The sequence below is a fragment of the Penicillium hordei genome (genome assembly GCF_028827395.1).
Source record: "Penicillium hordei strain IBT 12815 chromosome Unknown utg000001l_segment0_segment0, whole genome shotgun sequence".
Taxonomy (NCBI): domain Eukaryota; kingdom Fungi; phylum Ascomycota; class Eurotiomycetes; order Eurotiales; family Aspergillaceae; genus Penicillium; species Penicillium hordei.
Window position 1 is genome coordinate 1,061,049 of NW_026623142.1, and position 16,201 is coordinate 1,077,249.

Sequence of the window (16,201 nt, forward strand, 5' to 3'; positions counted from 1 at the left end):
CAAACAGGACAAGCGCGAAGGCGGAGCCGCGAAAGATGAGAGTGAGCTCTCTTCTCTTCTGATCCTTTGCCCTCTTGCGTTCTGCATCGGAGCCCAGCCAAGATGAAGTTCTTCATTGAGTATGTCCCCTGTGTGTGGTCCTATCTAGTCTCCAAGCTAACCATATCCGTCTATCACAGTGATCTTCCGGTGCTGTTTCCATATCCTCGCATCTACCCCGAACAATATGCCTACATGTGTGATCTCAAAAAGACCCTCGATGCAGGGGGTCACTGTGTGCTGGAAATGCCCTCGGGAACTGGCAAGACAGTTTCGCTACTGTCGTTGATCGTCGCCTACCAACAGCACTATCCGGAGCACCGTAAGCTCATCTACTGCTCCCGAACCATGTCCGAGATCGAGAAAGCTTTAGCGGAGTTGAAGGCTTTAATGGAACATCGTTCTAAGGAGTTGGGTCATGTGGAGGAATTTCGTGCGCTGGGCCTGACTAGTCGGAAGAATCTCTGTCTTCACCCTTCAGTGAAGAGAGAGAAGAGCGGTACCGTGGTTGATGCCAGGTGCAGGAGCTTGACAGCTGGATTTGTCAAAGAGAAGAAGGAGCGCGGTGAAGATGTTGAGCTTTGTGTCTACCATGAGGTGGGACTTTGCTATCTGCAACACAACATTGAACCAGCTAACATGCCTAGAACCTTGACTTACTTGAACCGCATAACCTCGTCCCCCCGGGCGTTTTCACGCTGGACGGATTGGTAAGATACGGAGAAGAGCACAAGCAATGTCCCTACTTCTCCGCTCGACGCATGGTAAGATCTTGAGCGAATATCACCATACAAATTTTTCCATTTCTAACAAGCTTCACTAGATGCCGTGGTGCAATATTATTATCTATTCCTATCACTATCTTCTCGATCCAAAAATTGCGGAACGAGTATCCCGAGAGCTCTCGAAAGATTGCATCGTGGTCTTTGACGAGGCGCACAACATTGACAACGTCTGTATCGAATCTCTCAGTATAGACCTGAGCGAGGATTCCCTACGAAAAGCGACGCGGGGCGCAAACAACCTGGAACGCAGGATCGAAGAAATGAAGAGCACAGATGAGGAAAAGCTCAAGAACGAATATTCAAAATTAGTGGAGGGGCTGCAGGAAGCTGAGAAGGCCCGGGAAGAAGATCAATTCATCTCGAATCCAGTCTTGCCAGATGACCTACTGAAGGAAGCAGTTCCTGGTAACATTCGCCGGGCCGAGCATTTTATCTCTTTCTTGAAGAGGTTTATCGAATATCTGAAGACTCGGATGAAAGTCACCCATACCATTTCCGAGACACCCCCTTCTTTCCTCACTCACTTAAAAGACCTTACCTATATTGAACGAAAGCCTTTGAGGTTTTGCGCCGAGCGTTTAACGTCACTTGTACGGACGCTAGAACTTGTCAACATTGAAGATTATCAGCCTCTTCAAGAGGTAGCCACATTTGCAACACTGGTCGCAACTTACGACAAGGGATTTGTTCTCATCCTTGAGCCCTTCGAGTCCGAGGCGGCTACTGTACCAAATCCCATCCTCCATTTCACGTGCTTGGATGCTGCCATTGCTATCAAGCCGGTGTTCGACCGCTTCAGCTCTGTGATCATTACCTCGGGAACTTTGTCGCCCTTGGAAATGTATCCGAAGATGCTGGGGTTCGATGCTGTTCTGCAAGAATCCTACAGCATGACACTTGCTCGACGATCTTTCTTGCCCATGATCGTCACTCGAGGCTCGGATCAAGCACAGGTTTCATCTTCGTTTGGAATTCGCAATGACCCTGGTGTTGTGCGAAACTACGGAAGTCTAGTGACCGAGTTTGCTCGCATCACACCCGACGGCGTTGTCGTTTTCTTCCCCTCTTATCTGTACATGGAATCAATCATCAGTATGTGGCAAGGTATGGGTATTCTGGATCAAATCTGGAACTACAAGTTGATTCTCGTCGAAACTCCTGACGCACAAGAGTCTTCACTCGCCCTAGAGACCTACCGAACGGCGTGTTGCAACGGACGTGGCGCGATATTGTTCTGTGTTGCTCGAGGCAAAGTCTCTGAGGGTATTGATTTCGATCATCATTACGGCCGTGCAGTGCTGTGTATTGGTGTTCCCTTCCAATACACTGAATCTCGGATTCTGAAAGCTCGTCTCGAGTTCTTACGTGAGAACTATCGTATTCGAGAGAACGACTTTTTATCTTTCGATGCGATTCGACATGCCGCCCAGTGTCTGGGTCGTGTCCTGCGTGGCAAGGACGACTACGGGGTCATGGTGTTGGCGGATCGTCGATTCGAGCGAAAGCGCCCCCAACTCCCCAAATGGATCAACCAGGCAATGTTGGACAGCGAAACCAATCTTAGCACTGATATGGCTGTATCAAATGCCAAGAACTTCCTGCGGACCATGGCCCAGCCTTTCAAATCGAAAGATCAAGAAGGTATTTCCACCTGGGGCTTGGCTGACATCGAACGCCATGAGGCAAAGAGGAGAACCGAGGAAGAGCGGATGATGAGAGAGGAGGTGAATAACGGGCACGCCGTGGAGGGAATGATCCCATCCGCATCCCGGATCGTCGAGGACGAATACGACGACAACATTGATGCAGACCTCATGATGCTCGATGCGCCATAAAATAGTTAATGATGTTTGTTTTTTACATAATGAGGCATCTATTGGCATGAGCTAGGCGTTTGGGATTGGGCATGGTGCTATTACCACGGCGTTTCTAGGGAACCCATTTACGTTGCAATTGAACACAAATCTCTTAAACAATCTTAGGATCTAAGCGAATTTAGAAAACAGAAACTCGGCTAGAGCAAAGCAACTGGTCCCGAAGTGTGATGTCCATTTGTCGTATCCCTTTCATATCATCGGGAAACTCTTTCGAAGCATAACATTCAGCCTAAGTATTCCATCGGTATCTCTGCAGAGCATAGAAATCTCCGGATTCTTCGGGATTAGTCTCTTTGACTTGTCCCCAAACAAACGGTCCTCCATCTTGTATCAAATTGTATGCCGTGGATGTACTGGAAGAAAAGGAGTGAAGCCAAAGAAAGAATACGTCAGTGATATAGATGCGCTTACATGTTTACATGAGCTCATGTCTGACTCCTAGAGGATTTTCGAAGGTTTCTCACTGGAAAGCTTAAGGTGCAATTGGTACTTCGGTAGAAAATAACCGGCTTCTGATGTTGAGTGGTGTAATTAGGACTATACAACGTATACTGGGGTAAAGATCATCTTCTTACAGAAGCGTAAAATCGGGGTTGTAGAACTGTTTAATCTCTTCATACCTGGAATAGGGCGATATTTACATGTATAGACTTCTCTCGCACCCCTTTCCCCTCATCGTACATTTATAATAGCTTCAGAGAGAGACTATGATAACCCCAGATGTTCCTGGGTTGGAATGCCTACACGCCATACAACATGATGCAAGTTGTATGCAAAAACTGGCGGTGCAGCTGCCAGACTGCATTAAAGGCGCTGATCGTGGATGTGTAGGAGTTCAATATCCTTGGCAGGTTACGATGAATTAATTGGGATTCTCAACATCCAAACCTGATATCACGTATATATATAAGAGATATTATATGCCCAAAGTGGAGATATATAAACACCCCATGTGCATGGAAAAAGAAAAAGAAAAAGAAAAAGAAAAAGGGAGATAACCTGAGCATGTACATGGGTCATGAATATGTTTTTTTCTTATTAGCCTCCTCACTTTGATAATGTCTAGAACTGTAGCCATGGGAATTAAAAAATCCATATATAGAAAAGAAACAAATTCCAAAATTCTAAAACTCTGAATGCTTCATGTTTCAGCAAAACATTTCGTTTTCAACAAATCAGCCCGGCTAGCTCAATTGGCAGAGCGTGTGACTTTTAATAGTGGGTTTCATCACTTGAAATCACAAGGTTGGGGGTTCGACCCCCCCGTCGGGCAACTTGCCCAGCAATTTCTTTTTTCCTTTTGTTATTTTTTTGTTCATCTAATTTATCTTATCTACTATTCCATACCAAGATATCTATGTCCTGAATTTCCAATCCTCAAATGTCACTCTGAAGTGAATAGCAAACACCTGCGCATAACATCGAACTTGCATGTGGAGTTTGCCTGGCATCTATGAAGGTGTCAGTACGATAAACAAAGGGATTTTCAAAAGAAAGCTAGAAAGTATGTACACGCAAGGACTGCCGAAAGCATCTTGTATGGGATCATTTGCCCTAGATTATCTTTGTTCGTAGTATGGACTGTATTGTTATCGCTAGCTGCTAGTGATACCTGCTTAGATGGTTACCTTTGTCCCTCAGGCTATTACAGTTGATATTTTTCTCTTAAAAAAGCAAGCCATTTCATTTTATATGAGAAACCATATGGCTCAACCTCAACAGTCATGGTGCCGGTCTAGATAAATGCACTACGAGGGACCAATGGGCCCTTGGAGACCACTTTGATATATTTATATGGAGAGATATCCCAGGCAAAATAGATCCACCTATTCTATAGGGATATTTTCCCTCGGTAATAATTGATCTTGAGTCACTTAGACCTTACACTAAAGCGGCTCTAGACTTCAAGAACAATGGCCGCGAGCATTCTCAATTCACTGTAATCAAATACTAATCCGTGTTGCTCTATGTTTATTAAAAGCCCCGAAGACAACAACCATCAATATATAAGCATCTGGCCGGTTTCGTTATCATAGTCTGTGCGCAAATTTTCCAGTCAAACCGCTATATCTACTAACTAGAGATGCGCTTCCCACTACAGCATGCTAGATATTATCGTGTGGAAAGGGGCTCCACTCTTTAGTTACTTCCTTGGGATATCTCTTTTTATTCCTCGGAGTCAGTCATATTCCTTAGACACCCATCTATGATCTCCCACTTGCTAGTAGTTCCGTTCACTTCTCCGCCTCAAAAATCACCTTGTGGGCCCGCATATTATCGAAATCGTCATATCTGCCTAAGGGTCAATCATAGGGGATCAAGATCTGAATGAGAAGAACTCACGCTTGAACAGCCTGTGAGAGGGGACGGATGTCTTGAGACATGAAGCTAGGAATCGGTTAGACTCGCAAAACATAGAATACGGGGTTACCCAAACTCACTTGAGGACGTCTTGCTTCTTTTCGAAGAGATCCATCGCCGGACCAAAGATACCTAGCACAATTGAGCAAAACAATCAAAGTAAGCCGTGGAATCAGACATACTCCGAACGGGGCATCGACCCATCTGTAGACGAAGGTTCTTTCCGTAGGCTTCATTCCCAGTCCACGGGATATCCTGATTGTGAACGCCGACGCTCGATATTCGGCCCCAGGGCCGTAACAAATCGAATCCCATCCTGAGAGCGCTACTATGTCCAACGACTTCGATAACAATATCCGCTCCACGGCCGTCAGTAAGATCCTTTACCCTTTGACGCAGTCCTTCTTCATCCTCTTTGAAATTCCAAGCCTCGGCTCCTAGACTCTGTGCAAGCGCTAGTCTGGAAGGCACACTATCGATTGCGATCAAAGTCTTTGGCTTGTAATCGAGGGCACTGATAAGTGCGCAGATACCCACAGGACCACAGCCAAAGAGGAGTACCGTGCTTTTTTGAATCTCCTCCGGGGTCGTGCCAGAGAAGGCGTTCAGAGAGGCAAAGTAACCGGTGGGGAATATATCAGCCATAAGAACTAGCTTCTTCTCGTCGATTGATGCTGGGACTTTGGCAAGAGTCGAATCGGCTAGTGGGATACGCACATACTCAGCCTGTCCACCATCAAGTCCAACAGTACCGAATAGCTGGCTTCGAGCGCATCGAGAAGAGAAACCACGCTCACAGTAGAAACATTCCCCACAGCTGGAAGTGAAGGGCGAGACCACTCGGTCTCCCTTTTGGAAGTTCTTGATATCGGAGCCAAGCTCGACAACTTCACCGGTAAACTCATGGCCCATGATAAACTCTGTGCCGGACTTTTGGTGGCCACGAAAGACATGGAGTTCACTTTGGAAATATGAGGGATTGTGCGGGGTTAGGTATAGTTCTTGATTACTTACCTGCCACATAACGCAGTGTATCGCACCTTCAGGATGGCATCTGATGAATCTTGGATCTGAGGGATGGGCCTTTGCTCGATGGCTACCTTCGACGGGCCCTTGAAAACGACGGCTTGCATTTTGGAGGATTATGAACGTTCCTGTGGTTTGTGCAGGGTATGTTAGAAAGTTGGATGACGTTGCAACTGAGATGCAAGTCTCGTTTTAAGTCACAGGGATATGCGTAGTCCGGCGACATCACCGAGGGACCTCGGCAGACCTCGGATTTATGCTGGCGTGTCAAGGAAACGAGTATCAATGGCATTTTTGCGTAGACGCATTGCAAAGGAATAAAATGTGTTCCTTTGAACTGAGATTTAAAGTATTCTAGAGGCAAAACTGACCTTCATCCTTACAATGAAGGAAGTATCAAAGCCGTTTTTGATAGGGGACTTTTTGCGGGGTAAACCGCTTACATAGGCAGGACTCCTGGATCTATGTTGTACTTGGAGGACAACATATATCCACGAGCACACACCCTAGGCGGTAGATTAAGGAGTAGGTACGAAGGATATATGAGAACACTCATTCGTGCGCTTAGTTTAGTTATTCGTCTTCAATCATACATTGTTACTTCGGTGACTTTGCTTATAAGTTGACAATACTCACGAACTAATACTCCGGTATAGAACTATTCGGTGCTCTACCTGGCATCATGTAGGGATGATGTAGGATACAAGATTCCTATTGGGGTTAAATAGTCGATGCCTCTCGTTCCAGTAGTGCCTATGGCCCGCATTGAAACAGCCCGGGTTCCCATCCACCTCATCCTGTCTTCTGCCTGTCGTACAAATGTGAGTTCGTGGCTCCAAACTTGGGTCCTCAAATGACAGCCATGCCATTGAAATCCGAAACTACCTATTCACTCAACGAACGTTAGAAATAGCTTTTGCGGGTACATCTTGGGACAAAATACTTAGGCGTTGTTGTAGCATGGAGTGCGACCCTGCGTAGTGATGAGAGAGGCACAGGCAAAATCACCGCCTGCATTGCACTTTACTGGGGTATCTTCGCCCCCCTGGAGGATTCGACTAGCACCTGCACACAGTGTGGTGCAATCATAGCCATCGCCAGTCTCTGCGTTCTATGTCTTATGTTAGCTCCCAGACAGATCAAAATCATCGAAAGACATACGGATCCGTAGAGACAGCAGTGCGACTTGTCGGGGAACAGACATTCACACTGTCCCGAGCCTGGGCAGGTAGCTGCCAAGGTAGTTCCGGCAGTGGCAAGCAGCATCAAGAGACTGAAGACCTTCATTGTGGAGATTGAGGATTGGTTGAAGATATGTGAGAAGTTTGGATGTGAGAGTTTGATATTTTGGAGTATATCCCGGAGCCATCGTGCTTTATTTAATATTTACAGGCTCTATCTATACCGCCATGTGAATAACTGAACACCAGTTGTCATTTCTCCGAAATCTCCCCGGGAAAGGATGCAGCCCAAATTAAATCACCAGTAAGTATAAGCTAGATAATAACGTTTGCCTAGTTTAATAAGGTTAGTTCGTGCAGATCAGTTCGCTGGACGTTTGGCCCGGAAACTTGATTTGTCAAGGTACCCAATTTTGGGTCTCAGTTAGTGTTACGACACCAGAGTGTTTAACTCGCATTCGTTTATATTCGTAGATGGTCTGAATCGGATGTGAAGCCGAGAGTAGGTTAAGGCAGCTATGTTGTAGATATATGAAGAAACCTGACATAACAGGTTGCTATAGTCTTTTTCGTAGAACGTTGCTAGTACTATCATGATATATTGTTTATTAACGGTTAGAACCTTGATCTTTTTTCCTATCTTTAGGCAAGATCTACAGCTATTGCTTATCTATGGAGAAGAAGAAAGCCAAGGCAGCTAAGAAATGTGCCATTCGCGGCCCGGTGATCCACCCCGTTGAAACAAGCAAAACAACTCCACTAAGAAAGGGACTAGGGGTCCGACTACTGAACCTAAGCATATGGACTTGAGACATTTGGCGGTGTTGAGATAAACCAGGTGATCCTTCAGGGTTTCTGCTGCACTTACATTACCACAGGTGCAATATCTCATGCTTTCTTTTCTATCTATCTTTTCTTCTTTATAACCACTAGAACACCAATCTTTTTTATAGACTGTTTCTCTAGATGTATTGAAAGTCTGACAAAATGTGCAAACTCAAAAGAAATTGACAGCGGCGTGGACCCTTGGCCCGGAAGTGAAGAAGCATGTACTTTGTAAACCTCCACTCTTCAACGTTGTGGCACCCTGCTTGATATTATTTGAAACATTCCCATGTCTTAGTCGAAACAAGGGGAGTCTGAACTACTGTGGGCTATAGGCACAAGTTCCTTAAACTCCATTTGAGGTAAAGTGGCAGAACTTTATGCAATAATATAATCTCGATCAATGATTCTGCAATCACACCGGATGGACTGACGTGATAAATCTATTTGTCCCCATGGGAAAGTCGATTGTAGGAATGTAGCTCGATACATTTATAGTGAGTTGCTCAGGGAGCAGCTTAGGGGGTGACTAACTCACTCCGTGCTTCGGAACATCCATGAAGTATTACAATAGAAGGACATAGGATAGGCTATGCTATAACATCATTACTTAGAGAAAGATCTATTTATCGAACTAGTCAAGATGCTAATATGAACAGGACTTTTTTGGTTCCGCTGCACAAAGACAAACTCCAGATCATCGACACATCAAAGATGAAGCGAAAACACACACACAAAAAATAAATAGCTTTGCATAAACACAATATACACATGAGGGAAAGACAAGAAATACACATTTCAAAACTCCGTCCAGCCAAGAGACTATGCTACAGGAGCAAGAATATCGAAGGAACCAGTGCCGACGGTGCCGACACGACCAACGACAATTCTGCTACTAGGACTCTTGAGGTTATCAGCACCTCTCTCGAGCACAACGTCCTTCAAGGCGCCGACAGTAGTCTCGAAACTGGCTCGCGCGAAAGCAGACGAGGCATCCTTAACCAAGCCATTACGACTGAAGGCCTTGAAGCCACCGGACTGTGTCATCACATCACCGATCAAGTTCAAGTGACGGTTGTCAACGGAGATACTGTGACCACTGAAAACGGCATCCATTTCGCGGACGATGGTGGCGCGAGCAGCTTCCACACCGTACAGGTTAAGCATGTCGTGGATGGAGTTGGTGTAGATCGAGTGGGGCTTGATGATATCCTGGTAGTCGCGCATGGCGAGCAGGTTGACACCCTCGGTGAGAATGTTGGCGGGGTCACCCTTCGCCTCATCGGCCTCAACGAAGACACAGTTGCCCATGCCGGGGATGCACTGGATGACGGCGAGGTGGAGAACCTTCTCAACCAGGGGAAGGAGGAGAAGCTTGGGGGTCTCGACGTCGTATTGAAGTTGGATGGTGCACGTGTTGCCGTTCTTAGGGTCGAACTTGAACTTGGTGATCTCCTCGAACTTGCCCATGACATCCTCCTCGCGCGCCTTGCTGTCTTGGGTGGTCTCGTCGTCAGACTCATCCTCAGAGTCGGACTCGGAGCCGTCCTTCATTTGCACGTCGCGAGTGCCCTTGGCAGGTTTGCTGCTTTCATCTTCATCCTCGTCTTCGTCAGGGGTGTCTTGGCGTCTGATGATATCCTGCTCGCCGGCGTCGGGTCCTTCGTAGGAGACCTGGTTGCCCCTGTTCTGAGCTCCGGCGGCCCGCTTGGCATCGTCCTCATCATCTTCGTTGTCGTCGTCGGCTGGCTGGGTCTCGGAGTCGGCACCTCTTGGTGCCTCCGCGATCTTACCGACCGAAACACCGATTTCAGGCTGAGAAGTTGTGCCCTTGACGCCCTTCTTCTCTTCATTGCGCTTCTTGAGCTCGGCCTTGGTGAGTCTCACCAAACGAGGGATGAGCTTGGATTGCAGAGCAACCAGAACATCCTTGGTCTCAATGGCGTATTCCTTGGTGTATTCTTCAGACGGGAAGAAGTCGATCTCGATGTCATAAATTTTAGCCTTGGCGTGGCCAATGCCCGAGCCAATGCGTTCCTTGACTTGCACCTTGTCAACAAGTTCGGCAATGCTCAGTTTGCTGATAGCCTTGGCGAATTTCTCCGAGTCGTCCTTGGAAATCTCCTCGTTGAGAAGAAGAGTCATCGTAGGCGTCATAATCTTGGCACTTGCAGTCATAACAATTTCACGTAGACGGGGAATACCCAGTGTGACGTTCTTTGCTGAGTGACCAGCCAAATGGAAGGTGTTGAGAGTCATCTGTGTGGACGGTTCTCCGACGGATTGACCGGCCATAATTCCGACTGCCTCACCGGGGTCAATGATGGACTTCATGTACTTCATGTTCATCAAGGCCTCGAAGGTCTTCTTGGTAACCTTGCCCTCGATGTTCTTCTTCTTGTCCTTAATGAGCTTGTTCTTGTTGATATCCGAGTACTATTTTCAAAAAAACTGTTAGAATTGCAAATAATCGTAGGGAAGAGATAGCGAGTCCATACCTTCTTTAGCTCCTGAGCGAACGCTTCGGATGTACTTCCAAGGTTTCCTCCGGGGGAGAAGTGAGACAACACAGGGTCCATAGCATCAATCTTTCCGGACTTGCGAACTGCCTTCATGGCATCCTTGTGCCAAGTCGTAACGTTGTCCTTCGCCAGTTTGTGGTAGTCATCTGCTTGGACCTGCTTGGAAATAGAGATGTGGTTCTGAGCGAGGAAATCAAAGTCGTTCAAGTGCACCTGTTTGGTGATGTCGAGACCATCCTCTCCGTACAAGAACTGAACAATGGAGCCATCTGACGCTTCACGAACAGAGGAGTCGTATTCAGCCTTGAGGCCTTCCATACCCTTGATCAAACAACGTTGCAGGTAACCGGATCTAGAGGTCTTGACAGCAGTATCAATCAGACCCTCACGACCAGCCATGGCGTGGAAGTAGTATTCCTGGGGCTTGATTCCGGTCAAGAAACGACCGGATACGTAACCACCAGCCATAGGGTGAGTTTCGAAGGCCTTGAATGACGGAAGAGTCTTTCCACTGATCATGAGTGGTACACGGCGACCTTCAAGAACCTGTTGGCCGAGATTACAAGAAATCAGGTTGGCGTTAACACCGGATCCCTTGGCTCCAGATATCGTCATAGACTGCATTTGGTTCCAGGGGAAAGACTTAGCAAGACCGTACGGGAGACAGGCGCTGGTGATTTCAGAGGAGAGCTTGGCAGACCGGGCGTTAGAAACACTATCCAGGCCACTTTGCTTGTCGTCATCACGAAGAACCTCCTCCAGTCGTCGGTTCAACTCGGCAGTCTGGTCACCAGGAGCCTGGTCCAATGTCACATACTTCAGAGCAACTTCGCGACCCATCTGAGGAGCAGTGGCCAACTTCTCCTTGCGGATACGGTCACCCTCCTTGGTTAACCGAAGATCGTCGATACCACAACTGAAACCCCGCAGGTTCAGAACGCGAGTGAGGAGTCTTCCAAGAACACCGATGAGCTTGCCAGCAGTGCTGTATCCATAAACTTCATGGATGGCATCGATGAGACCGCCGGCGGTGGGACCGAGCTGTTTCTTATCAAGGATACCACACAGGTACTCTCCATCCTGGAAGATAACTTCTCCTTCTTCGTTGTTTTCACCCCAGCGCTCACCGGGGGTTGAAGACTTGCTCTTCAAGGTCAAACCTCCTCGCTCAGGGGGCTGGATATTCTTGAGGATTGTCGTAATGATTTGCTTTCCGGTCCATAGACACTTAGGCTTGCGCATGGCAGGCTCAACTAGTTGGATCCGGTCAGTGACAATGTGCGAATGTTCTGGTCTCAAGCAACTGTACAACAGCTGGTGATAATCCTCCTCATCATAGAAACTGTCACGGCATGTAACCCACGTTCCCATGGAAATGTGATCTTGAATCAGACCTCTCAGCGGTTTGCCTGATGTAGCAACGAGGTACTGGTGGTCGGCATCTGCCAACATTCTGGCTTCTGCTTGAGCAAGCTCATTTTGAGGGAAATGCATGTTCATCTCGTCACCATCGAAATCAGCGTTGTAAGTGTTACAATTGGCGTAGTGCATGCGAATAACCCGCTCGTTGGGAAGGACACGAGCCTTGTGACCCATGATGGAGGGTTTGTGCAGAGTTGGCTGACGGTTCATCAAGACGTAATCACCAGTCGTGAGATGACGGTAAACCTTCTTGTTACGCGAACCCTTTTGGCGCCAATTTGATGGTGCGAGCAGTTGGTTGGCAAGTGCTGTGCGTTCTTCCAAGTTCTTGAACTTGAGGTTGATGACTTGCCCGTTTTCGTTCTCAATGGAAGAAGCGCCTGGGTATTTATCAGGACCGTTGATAACAGCCTCCTTCAACTCCCAGAAGTTGTGGTTTGTCACAGGTTCGGGGAAAGTTAACTTCTTGGCGAACACAAGGGGCACACCAATCTCATTGGGTTCGATGTTGGGATCGGGTGAAATAACACTACGAGCAGCAAAATTGACACGCTTGCCCATCATGTTCTTTCGGAACAGACCTTCCTTCTTCTCGAGAATCTGTTTGATACCGTTAGGCTGTGACAAGGCAGCTGAGCCGGTGACCGAGGTACGATCACGGTCGATTAAACCGTTGACAACATCTTGGAGCTGGACGATAGCTTGAAGAAGATCACTGTAGTTCCGTGCGCGAGACATGGTCTTCTCTTCCTCGTTTTGGATCTCCTTGCTGATTTGGTTGATGGTGTCACAGCCCTTCAAAATCGCATTGAACGAAGTGTTCTGCTGTGCCTCCATGACTGTTCCGGCACCCTGCTGGACTGCGGGGCGGTACTTGTTTGGCGGCACCATAAGGCTCTTGATGAAGAACATGTCTGCCGACACAACTCTCATTCCCTTAGGCACAGGACGGGAATTGTAGACAAGCTGCAGGATCTCACCTTCCTTTTGGAAAAGAAGGTGAAGTGCTCCATAGACTTCGGAAGAAGACATGAATTCCTGGCCGGTCGATCCCTGTCCCTCCTGCACGACAGCCACACCACGGCGGATTTCCTCCTCAGCTCCGTGGATCTCAGAAACACCATTCTTAGACTTGGAGTTCCTTTCTTGCTCGAGAAGGACCATGGTATTCGGTGCCTGGAATCCTCCTTGCAGCATTGCAAGCCTCTGCTTCTCGGGTAATTGCTTTCGGAAGATTTTGTTGTAGCGGTCCTTTTTATAGGCGGGGGACACTCTGCCATAATGTTAGCTGGTAAATCCAAAGTAAAGGTCGGGGAATATTGTATATAACGTACCCGCTACAGCCGACACATTTCTTGAATCCGTTGATATCCTTGAAGAAGGCCTTGAGCAACTCTCGTCTGGCTTCTGCGGCAATAGGATTTTGTCCGCCAGGCATCAATCCCTCCAATTTGCCCTCTTTCTTGGCTTCGCGGATGCGTCGAGTGACATAATCAGTTCTCTTTTGCATATAGTCATCATCGTCGGGATCATCTGAGTCGTCCGAATCGTCCTCCTTGCCCTTGGTGGCCTTTGATTTGGCACCTTTTACGGCTCCCATCGCATCGACAACAGCGACTTCGTCAACCAAGCCATATTGCAGAAGGCGCAGTTTGCAGGTGTACATGTTGACCTGGTTGCGACCCATCTGCAGGCGAAGACAGTACACACATTGTGCTCGGAGAAGGCGGAAAATGTGATCGAAGAAGGTGACATTATAGAAGGGTACTGGCAGCTCAATGTGTCCAGGATGTCCAGTGCAGGTGAAAGAGTTCTGGCGACAGGTTGTGCATCTGTAAAATAAGAAAATCTCTCACGTTAGAGATTGGACAGTATACTAATCAAGTCAAGACTTACACATGATCCCCCCAAGCTCCCATAGCAGGGTCTTGAAGACCTCCGGGAACAGGATTGTTAAATGAATCCAAAGTCGGAGTATTGTGAATTCTTTTCACCGAGAGAGCTTTAATCTCTTCCTCGGAGTAGACATTGAAGTCGACCCCATTAATGGTCGAGGCGACCGGGCGCGCAAAAGTTGCCATTGTAGCCTGCAGCTCCTTGAGCAACAGAAAACGCTGGCGCACGAAATCAAAGTGCTCGGATTCAGATCTCCAAGTGCTTTTAGTTCTGGAGCGAACTTTTTTTTTTCCGGAGGAGCAACTTCTTTTCTGCCCATATCCACCGCCTTACCCTTTTTGGGTTTCTGCGTGGATTAGTCTGGTCATGTACAACGCCTACTGCTTGTCTATCCTGCACCCCTTCAACCTTTTTGTATTTTCCTATCGTTGGAATACCGAGTGAGGCAGAAGCCATCTACATCATGGCCGACGCATCGGGCAACGCGCTGAAGCGTCCTCACCCTGAGGATCAACAGGACAACTCCCAGAAAAGGACCCGCTCCAATCATGGGTCCCCAGTACCAGGTCAAGGAGGTTCTGCCCCGGGCAAGCCAGATATTGCGAAGATAATGGCAGAAGCCAGGGCAAAGGCGGAAGCTGTGCGCGCTCGTCTACAAGCGCATGGTGGCGTGACAGCGACACCAACACCGCCAGCACCTCCAGCACCACCCGCGCCGGCTTCTGCAAGTCCTCCTCCACCAGCACCGGCTCCTGCAATGTCGAAACTCGAACAAATGAAAGCTCGGGTGGCTGCAGCTACTCAACGAGCCAGCGCACCCTCTCAGCCACGACCCAGTGCACCCACACCATCCTACCAACCACCAGCGCATGACGACGAGGGAATTTCCAAGGCTCGCGGTGGTCTGGATGTTGGCCTTCATCCCGCGCTTCTCTCTGACGCTGCACCGGAATATCGTGGTGCAAATGGACGACCCACTAAGCCAAAACGTGCTGGTGGCCCCCAGCTTGATCTGTCTGGTCCGTCAGTCGAGGAAATCAAGAATAACCCCTACTTCGACCCGGCTATTAACCCCAAAGCAACGATTGCGAAACCCCGACAAACCCGAGAGCTACACTTCAACCAAAAGGGCAAATATATCCAACAGGCAGCGGCTCTACGCAGACAGGCACAGCTGGAAGCCATGAAGAAAAGAATCGCAGAGAAATCACGACAGGCCGGACTTGACGATGATGTGGACGCGGAGAAGGCATTCCTTGTTCCTGAGCCGCCCGCTGTAGAGTGGTGGGATGCAAAATTAGTTGATGGCAGCGACTATGACGCAATTGATGACCAGGAAAACATCAAACTTGATACCCTCAACAGCTATATCCAGCATCCCATCGAGCTCGAACCTCCGCAAGAAAAGCACATGCCTGCACAAAAACCCATGTTCCTTACTCCGAAGGAACAAGCCAAGATTCGTCGACAGCGACGCATGGCAGATCTGAAGGAACAACAAGCCAAGATCAGGCTGGGACTCGAGGAAGCACCGGCTCCAAAGGTCAAGAAATCCAATCTCATGCGGGTTCTAGGAGAACAAGCTGTAAAGGATCCCACGGCTGTGGAAGCTCGTGTGACCAGGGAGATCGCAGATCGGAAGGAGGCGCACGAGATTGCAAACGAAGACCGCAAACTGACCAAGGAGCAACGGCGCGAAAAGTTGGAAGCTCAGAAGGAGAAGGATGCCTCTTTGGGCATCTTCCAATCTGTGTATCGAATTGACAGTCTGGCGAGTGGCCGGAACCGCTTCAAGATCGGCAAAAATGCAGAGCAAAATAATCTGACGGGCATGTGTGTCATGCATCCCCGTTTCAACCTGGTGATTGTTGAGGGCGGCCAACACTCCATCAACAATTACCGAAAGCTGATGTTGAACCGCATCGATTGGACCGAAAACCCTGGGTCTGATCGAGTACCTGCAGACAGCCCTGAAGCCAAAGTCTCCTGGTTATCCACTGAGGATGATAAGGGAGAGCCCCGCGATTTTACCGCGAACACATGTAATCTTCTCTGGGAAGGTCAAACCAAAGGCCGGGCCTTCAGGAAATGGTTTGGTGCTCGTATCTGTGAAACAGACTCTGCTGCCAAATTAGCCCTGTCCCGAGCCAAGATGGAGAACTTCTGGACACTGGCGAAGAGTGCCAAACCAGCTGAATATTAACGTTTCCTACGGCTGATAATCAAGGTCTAGGTCTATTGTACTTCTACAGATAGCGAACTTGCTT

At 48.2% G+C, this 16,201-nt stretch overlaps 5 protein-coding genes across 5 annotated transcripts; 2 read left to right on the plus strand and 3 right to left on the minus strand.

Moving 5' to 3' along the window:
- Positions 1-51: 51 nt before the first annotated feature.
- Positions 52-2,659, plus strand: N7537_000403 (TFIIH/NER complex ATP-dependent 5'-3' DNA helicase subunit RAD3; the record flags this gene model as incomplete). Its single annotated transcript, XM_056891461.1, has 4 exons — positions 52-119; positions 180-636; positions 687-803; positions 863-2,659. The coding sequence occupies exons 1-4, from the start codon at positions 103-105 to the stop codon at positions 2,657-2,659; spliced, it is 2,388 nt and encodes a 795-aa protein (XP_056756456.1). The 5' UTR covers positions 52-102.
- A 2,276-nt stretch (positions 2,660-4,935) lies between these two features.
- On the minus strand, positions 4,936-6,195 carry N7537_000404 (alcohol dehydrogenase family protein; the record flags this gene model as incomplete). Its single annotated transcript, XM_056891462.1, has 5 exons — positions 4,936-4,993; positions 5,045-5,089; positions 5,143-5,194; positions 5,245-6,023; positions 6,077-6,195. The coding sequence occupies 5 exons, from the start codon at positions 6,193-6,195 to the stop codon at positions 4,936-4,938; spliced, it is 1,053 nt and encodes a 350-aa protein (XP_056756457.1).
- An 836-nt stretch (positions 6,196-7,031) lies between these two features.
- On the minus strand, positions 7,032-7,375 carry N7537_000405 (uncharacterized protein; the record flags this gene model as incomplete). The annotated part of the gene is made up of 2 exons (XM_056891463.1): positions 7,032-7,199; positions 7,250-7,375. The coding sequence occupies 2 exons, from the start codon at positions 7,373-7,375 to the stop codon at positions 7,032-7,034; spliced, it is 294 nt and encodes a 97-aa protein (XP_056756458.1).
- A 1,541-nt stretch (positions 7,376-8,916) lies between these two features.
- N7537_000406 (DNA-directed RNA polymerase I core subunit RPA190) lies at positions 8,917-14,119 on the minus strand (the record flags this gene model as incomplete). Its single annotated transcript, XM_056891464.1, has 4 exons — positions 8,917-10,530; positions 10,593-13,311; positions 13,373-13,870; positions 13,935-14,119. 4 exons carry the CDS (start codon positions 14,117-14,119, stop codon positions 8,917-8,919), a joined length of 5,016 nt encoding a protein of 1,671 aa, XP_056756459.1.
- Positions 14,120-14,397: 278 nt separating this feature from the next.
- On the plus strand, positions 14,398-16,137 carry N7537_000407 (U4/U6-U5 snRNP complex subunit PRP3; the record flags this gene model as incomplete). The annotated part of the gene is made up of 1 exon (XM_056891465.1): positions 14,398-16,137. One exon carries the CDS (start codon positions 14,398-14,400, stop codon positions 16,135-16,137), a length of 1,740 nt encoding a protein of 579 aa, XP_056756460.1.
- Positions 16,138-16,201: the final 64 nt, after the last annotated feature.